Source organism: Mya arenaria, chromosome 6 (assembly GCF_026914265.1).
Source record: "Mya arenaria isolate MELC-2E11 chromosome 6, ASM2691426v1".
In the NCBI taxonomy this organism is placed as follows: Eukaryota; Metazoa; Mollusca; class Bivalvia; order Myida; family Myidae; genus Mya; species Mya arenaria.
This window is the reverse complement of record NC_069127.1, coordinates 33,575,122-33,583,330: the sequence shown is the minus strand read 5'-3', so window position 1 is coordinate 33,583,330 and position 8,209 is coordinate 33,575,122. Positions and strand designations below refer to the sequence as shown.

General features: G+C 36.3%; 1 protein-coding gene across 1 annotated transcript; it reads left to right on the top strand.

The window, feature by feature from the left end:
- The first annotated feature begins 4,153 nt into the window (after nucleotides 1-4,153).
- Nucleotides 4,154-5,298, top strand: LOC128236854 (uncharacterized). The gene is made up of 4 exons (XM_052951977.1): nucleotides 4,154-4,222; nucleotides 4,381-4,453; nucleotides 4,549-4,899; nucleotides 5,026-5,298. The coding sequence occupies exons 1-4, from the start codon at nucleotides 4,190-4,192 to the stop codon at nucleotides 5,283-5,285; spliced, it is 717 nt and encodes a 238-aa protein (XP_052807937.1). The 5' UTR covers nucleotides 4,154-4,189; the 3' UTR covers nucleotides 5,286-5,298.
- The last annotated feature ends 2,911 nt before the right edge of the window (nucleotides 5,299-8,209 follow it).

Sequence of the window (8,209 nt, the reverse complement as noted above, 5' to 3'; positions counted from 1 at the left end):
GTTTGTACAAGACAGATACTCTTAAAATTCTGGCCTATTTACAGATTTTATTTAAGAGAACAATTAACATTTTTTTCTCACACAAAAAAGTACTAATTGCCGCGATGCCAATTGAGGGGGAATTGGGTTGAATTACATGTATGCTAAATTTTCATTGAAACAGCCTCGTAAAACAATAGAAAATAATTTATATAAACTGTTAAACATGCATTGTATCAACTTACCTTGTTGTGTAATTTAAAATATGAACAGTCGTGACTCGTGAGGAGTAATTGACTCTTTCTCTCTCGTCAATTCGTACACCAAATGAGCAATATGGCGGATTGAAATGGGTTCAAAATTGCGCGTGTCTATTTTAAGATGAGGAATAAACATGCATTTTTTTTGGAATTATCTAAATGACATGATGAGAAACTATCAATGTAAGTATTTCTGCTAATATTTGTTCAACAAGATGAATTTTAACAACAAAAAAACAAAAGAAAGAAAAAAGTATATAAACATGCGACACCATGCGGAAATTCCAAATACAGAAACCAAGGGCACTGACAAGGGAAGCTAGTTGAAAAATAAAATGATCCGAATTTTAATATTTATTTGCAGCATTTTCACGATTTTTCAAGCAACTTTTTGTCACATCATGTGTATATCATGTATCAACTTGATAAAATACAACTTATTACAAACAATAACCAAATCACAACGTCTGTCCGATGTCTAATTGCGGCGTCGAACTGACAACGCGATTTTGACGTTGATACGTTGTATATAAGTGACCGACGTCGCGACCCAACTCCAACCTATATCCGACGTTGATCCAACGGCATGTGTTTGCTAGGCAGTTGCGTAGACTGTGATCATTCTATATTGATCTCGGTCGCCAAAAAGTTTTTAAACGATTTCTGAATATTTAGGCAAATCCGGAATTTCCCAGTATGCACATATATAGGGTTATTTAAAATCATTTTTTAAGAAAATTGGTATCAAATATTCGTGGCCCCATTGCCGTTACTAGCCAGATAAGCCCCTGCAGCCGCAGCTCCTACGCGCCTGATAATCCCGATCCATGTATAATTTTTTGGGTCCAAAAATAATATCGGGTAAAATCTCAGTCCATCTACGATGATCCCAAATACCAGCCATAAGATCCACATATTGATTGATCGATAGAGAAATTCAATGAATAGTAACATTCCATATGTACTCGTGTAACAATATTGTAATTATCGTAAACCATAAATAGCTCTATCAGCTTGTAACATAACTCTCAAATCGGTCGAACTGAAGACAGATCTGAACCTGCTGACCTAGAAGTAAAATATTCATGAATCCTTGTGCTATGCACATGTAACCCATTTCTAGGCAAAAGTAAGTTAGGTCGTCCCATGTGAGGGTCAGTTAGAGTTGGCCGAACTGGCACAATAGTTCTGGAGAAACTCGAAATAGGAGGTATAACGGTCCGACTAAAATTAAGACGTATTGTCCGTTGTAAATGTATATCCAAATATTGACCCTCATCCATCGTTAATATCTTTAAAAATGTCAGAGTGTCAGTAAAGAAATAAACTTGATGCGTATGCAAATGGCCGCCTTTGACTTTGTTACTTAGGAATGACGTCACCAGTACTTCCGATAAATTCTCAATAAAAAAAATGTTCTTATGATTGATATACTGTACATGTTTTCACATGCTCAATGAAAAATATCATTATTCCTGAAACTTTTATGTACCTTAAGTATCTATTATTGCTTGATTTATCATTTAGAGTAGAGATTAAAGCATAAACCGCTGCCCTATAGTTGAAAGGTCATTTTGGAGGGATCAAGACAAATCGGCCCCTTACCTTTGTTAATTATTTTCAGTCACCAGTACGCGATGTTCTCAGTGTGACGTTCGCACTTGACTTCAGCACAGGCAGTTCTGCATCGACACCGAATCGCACCGAATCAACCACTTCAGATGTTTCGCAGTTCGCCTCAGCGGAATCGTTCCTTGATGAAAGTTCAAATGAAGTATCCGCTCTAGATGCAACCTACATAGTAGGCCCCAGACTCAATGACAGTCGCGAGCAGCTGTTCGATGTAACCAGAGATGGACCTGTTGACACAACTGTAATCCATGAAAGGTAAATTTAAGTTAAGACAAACATGAACACTTATATATCATTGTATCAGAATGAATGGCTGTTAAACATTTTTTTATGCAACATTAATCTTGTACTTACATTCCACCTCAATTACTTACAATGTAGGTCGATAGGAGAGCCGATGCTGTCGTGCAGCGTCGTTGACGAGGCCGAAGTGGACTACGAGGTCGTCGAAGAGGGTTCCAACCGGAAGCGACAGAAGCTGGTGTCATCCGATGGGTTTTCGTACTGTGTCAAGGTATGTTCATAGAATATTGCAGGCGAATATAGCATTTGTATTATAGAAAAGCGCAGAAATAAGGAGGTAATATAAGTGCGTGCAGACATTCCCTTTTCATATTTCAGAGAGAGACAGATTCCAGTAGGCAGTGGAGATGCAGCATCAGGCGAAAAGACATGTCTTGCTATGCGTCGGTTAATCAGCGGGGTGAGGTTTTTTCAAGGGGCGCTAAGGAGCACTGTCACCCGGCCGACCCACTCATAAAGAAGCGGGTCTTACTAACCATAGATGTAAGTGAAAGTATAAAAAGTAGGGATGGCAACGAGTACCCGAGTACTCGATCGAACGTCCGAGTACTCGAGTACCAAATCACTACTCGAGTACTCGGATTTTTTTTTTAAAATCTATAAAAATCACCAAATACACGATTTACAGACAAAATATCAGATCTGGTTAGTTGCCAAGAGGACAATTTACGGTCCCTCTAATCCCCGCTGTGTACACAATTGACCTCAATCAATTAGTTGACAGTTGTTAAGATAGTTGCAAACTGTCAACAAAGGACCCCTATTTCAAATTAAAACTGATGTCAATTAGCGAAGTTTTGATAGCGGTGCTTTCACCTACACAATTCGACCGTTTCGAGAATTGATTTTTTAATGGGCGCATTTTAACTATTTTTGCAATGATTATCACAATTGATTGGTTGATATTAAATCAAGAATTATGAATATTAATGAGGTAAACAACAATTACACAGTACGAAAAACTAAAAAAAAAAAAAATGGAGAGTAAACAACTCAAGAACTGAACTTCGTATTGAATATTTTTATGTATGCTATTAATTTTCGTTCATTGTAATTCTGATTGTTGTTCATTTCTGCAGTGCATTCTTGTATAAAATGAAACGAATAAGACAATTAAAAGCCTGAAACAACATTTGTCTCCTTTTTATATCATTTTTTGTTAAAATAGTAAAAATACGTAATGAAAGTTTACTTTAAAGGTGAAAATGACCAATAATACGACCAACGCACAATATACGTCATTAACGATACATGTATACACAATCTTGTCTTTGCGAACATATATTCAATTTTTCCGAGTAATCGAGTACCCGAGTACTCGATCGAACGACCGTCCGAGTACTCGAGTATTAATTTTACTACTCGTTGCCATCCCTAATAAAAAGCAATATTCAATTTCGAAAAACGCATAAATATATATGTGAGACGATGTCTATTTTGAAACTGAAATGTTTTCAGGTGAGACAGGAAGCACTGCGAGACGTTCACGCTCCCGCTGGGAGAATCGTCGAAGGAAACATGGTAGGCGTTTTCAAGGACGGTGAATTCAACATACCGCGTCCCTCCAACTTGCTGAGACGGGTCAACCGATCGCGCCAGAAAGTCCGCCCGAAAGATCCCACGTCTCTGGACTTTGAGGTATATAACAAGTCAATATATTTCGATATTTATATAAAAATAATTGTGATATCGTTACAGGTCGACACTGACTACCCGCAGGATGTATTTAAGGTATATAACAAGTCAATATATTTTGATGAATACATAAAACATAATTGTAATATCGTCACAGGTCGACACTGACTACCTGCAGGAGTCTTTTTTCATCGGTGATGTGAGGGTCGGCGACAAACGTCATCTGATGTTCTCCACCCCTAGTCAACTACAGTTTCTTGGACAGGCGCGACGATGGCACCTTCAGGGTAGTCAACAGACCATTCACACAACTTTGGTCCGTGCACGCCTTCCTGCAGCAAGGCGAGTCGGTGAAGCAAGTTCCACTGCTATACGTGGTAATGTCGAAGCGCAGGAAGCAGGATTATGTAGCTGTAAGTAAATCGGATAATAAATGCAATACCATTTTAAAATATCTATCTAAATATAATGAAATATACGTTTTGACCAAAATGGGTAGGTTTTATACCATGGAACGTTTTTGACGTACATTTCAATAATACAATTTAATAATGATGTTTGATAACTGCAGGTGTTGCAGAAACTGATAGAAATAATGGAAGAGGCGCCGAAAGTCGAAGGTTTTGTGATGGATTTTGAAGCAGGTAAGGATATAGCAAAATGAAAAAAATAACAATTCATCATGGTAAAATTGAATATCACATTATATATATATATATCATACAATGTTTCCTTTCAGGTCTATGGCAGGCCCTCCGCTCCGTTTTCCCGGGTACCCAGCTGAAGGGATGCGCATTTCATTGGTGCCAGGCTGTTCTGCGCCACGTCCAGCACCTGGGGCTAAAGGCAACTTATGAGCGGAGAGAGGGAGCCCACCAGCTCATCAGGAAGCTGTTAGCCCTTCCATTTCTTCCGGGACAACACATAGAGCGCGCCTTCATCAAGCTTAAAGACCGGGCAGAGGGGAGTTCGGACCAGATGAAGGAACTCTTCACGTACGTTGAAGATCAGTGGATGGAGAGCTCCCTCTGGAGCACCACTGAGTGGTCTGTGTACCGACAGACGATACGAACCAACAATGACACCGAAGGTAAATACAAAACTGTTGTAAATATTTATTTATTATATTCCCCGTATCATTTCCGGTAATAGCATTCACTAAAAATAGAAAATCATGTATGTTTTAATTTTAATTGTGTTATGACTGTAATTTCAGGATGGCATCGCCGGTTGAACTTTTCTGCCGGTCGGTCAACCCTGCAGTTTTACGTTTTGCTGAGTTTGCTGCTGAGGGAATCCAAAATGGTGAATGTAACACATCAACTGGTGTCGGAGGCAGCCCTTGGCCGTCAGCGTCGAGAGCGCTACAGAGACATCGACGCCAGGATCATGGATGAGTGGGACTCATACGATTCCCATGAGGTCACCAGCGAAGAGTTCCTCAAAAATGTTGGTGCCATCTACGGCGGCCGATAGGTGTCAAGACTGATGTTAGACAATGGACATGTCATATTATTAGCAACATAGTTGTGTATAATATTTAAAGAATATTTTTTAAAAAAAGGTTTAAACATTCCTTCTTCAATTCTATTTCGTTTTATAAAAATATCTCGTGAATAAATCTTTACATGTTTTTCAAGTGTACAGATATTTTCTTCAAATCTATTTTTATCTATACCTTTGTATGCATGTATACATTATATTTAGTCAATTAAAATAAAAAAAATAAAAATAACATGTTTTTTACTTATATTTAGAAATAAAAAAAATAAAATAAAATTAAGGGCCGAAACGTCTCGGTAATCAGGGGCCGAAACGTCTACGTGCTGGGGACGATTTGGTAAGGGGCCGAAAAGGTAACCGTTTGAGCTAGGGGCCGATTTGGTAAGGGGCCGATTTGTCTGGTAGCCATTTTGGAAGGTGAGCAGGATTTTTGAGTATTTTTCAACCCCAAGATTTTTCAACCCCTTCTAAAAACAAAGACTTTTCAACCCTTAGACTTTTCAACCATACATGCCATATTTTCTGGAGACCATTCAGGGGGATTTGTTCAAAAGGCTGAAAATTCAGGGGGATTTTGGTTGTATTCAGGGGGATTTTTTTAGCAGGTCTAAGTTGGCGAAATATTAAAGTATTTTTAGACGCAAGTATGAAAAAATGTATTCACATATAGTAAATGCTTTGAAAACCTCCTAACTTTTTCATTACGGTATACTGAATTATTTTATGTCATGATTTATCATATTCTTATGATACACTGTCATGTCATACTATAATGCACTTGCAGAACAAAATATGTCATTGCAAAAATATGTTTCCGAGTGCATTACAGTATGACATGACAGTGTATCATAAGAATATGATAAATCATGACATAAAATAATTCAGTATACCGTAACAGCGTTCGACACTAACGGGAGTCCGGTAGTCCGAGACTCCTAAAATTCGGCTCGGACTACCGGATTTTCCGTCTAGGCAGTCCGTCGGACTCCTTCATTTCAAAATCCAATTGTACACAAATCGTATCCGAAGGTCAAAAGTATCCGAAAGCTCGTATGGTTATTTTGCGACTCGTCAAATCGTTATCATTTAGACGCTCTTAAAAGTAGTAAGTGACTGTTATTCATGTATCTTTTAAAGTTTGTAATATGGTAACTAAATCGATAAAACCCGTCAAACGGTGTTTACAAAAATATTCCTCGTTGATTTTAGATGTAAACAATGTTTATGTCAACAGTAAAATGGATTTCGCCACCGGCAGCGAAAATAAAAGAACTGAAAAAGAAAAAAATCATAAAGAGTTTGTAATTGGGTCCCTAGACTTACCGAAATACGATTATTTACCGAAAGACGGATAAAATTACCGAAATATGCATGAAAGTTACCGAAAGACGCCTTCTAACGCATTTATATTTAAATAATCTTGTATATATAATGATTATACGCATTGTAGCCAAAAATTAAAAAAAATATTTAGAAATAATGACTTTATTGACAAAAGAATTTCCCTTTTTTAGTCAAATAGAGTTATCTCCCGTCGTCAACCGAAATACGATTTATGGATATGGTTAAACTGGAGTAAATATGATAGAAATTTACCGAAAGACGCTTGCTATTGTATTTATTTTTAATATTCATATATATTTGATGATTTTACACATTGTAGCCAAAAAAAATAAAATAATATCTAGAAATAAGTTTTTTGACAAAATAATTTCCTTTATTTAGCAAATAAGAGTATTCTCCTGTTCTCAACCAAAATACGATTTATTGATATGTTTAAGGTGAAGTAAGAACAAATATATACAGTTACTAAATTTTTATTTTATTTTTCATCATTTCTCTACATACATGACATATATATATACATTTGATTAACATCGAACATGGAAGGCTGCATAAAACATAAGTCATACACATAATAAAATTACATGAAATATTGAATGCTGCAAATACAAAATAAAATGATTAACTTACAATATGTATTTAAATCATTGACAAAGACATATACATGTTAATGACAAAAGCTATGGTAAATGTACATTGAAAATTCACCTTGTGTTACAAACAAATGTGTCAGACATACAAACAATAAAATTGAGATTGAGTTATAAGAATATATTAATAATTACCTTTGAATGCACCATGCGTATATATATATGTCCATGAAGAAAAGAAAGTTGTTGTTACCTAAGTTCATATGTGCATGGCAATAATGTTGCCCGAATTGAATTATGTATCATTATTATGTGCAATATTTATTATTAACTATGTAGATATCTTCATCGTTGAAATCAAACAGTTAAAGTTAAAATACTTAATTTTTTATGGTTTATCATGGTGCGCATTAGAAATAATAGCCTGCATTTCCAGCACATATAGCACCAGGAAACTCATCCATCATTAATGATTTCAGAGTGTAAAGTTCTATTAATTTGGACTTCTTTAATACTTACAGCAATAACTTACCTTTTTACTCGCAATTGTTATTTATGAATCTTCAAATGAATCCGTCAATTTGTGTGAAAATCACACGCAATTATAAATGTACACGTAATGCGGTCCTTTAATGCGTAATTATTATGGTATTTGCTCAACACCGTCACGTGTCACAGAGCCGAAAAGGGTTTACCCAAATTAACACACTTTCAATAATACCAAACTGTCCCCCAAAAAACGTGCCGCTACTTTGTGGGGTGTCATACACTGAGTGATAATTATGTTGTTTTAAACATCGCCTGATTGTGTGTATTTGGTGTGGTCTGGTTATTATTGTCCATAAGTAAGCTAATTTATCTGAAGATGAGAACTTCGCTGTTTAAAAACTTCTTTTTTTCAATTTTCATATAAACAAAAATTAAAATTTGAAAGCCCTGAACTATACTGTAGATCTAAGTTAG

What these genes read in the sequence shown, in the direction of transcription:
- LOC128236854 (XM_052951977.1), top strand. Translation starts at nt 4,190, where the DNA reads ATGTCGAAGCGCAGGAAGCAGGATTATGTAGCT. An exon ending in GGAAGCAGGATTATGTAGCT is followed by an intron (nt 4,223 to 4,380) that starts GTAAGTAAATCG and finishes TGATAACTGCAG; the next exon opens with GTGTTGCAGAAACTGATAGA. An exon ending in AACCAACAATGACACCGAAG is followed by an intron (nt 4,900 to 5,025) that starts GTAAATACAAAA and finishes CTGTAATTTCAG; the next exon opens with GATGGCATCGCCGGTTGAAC.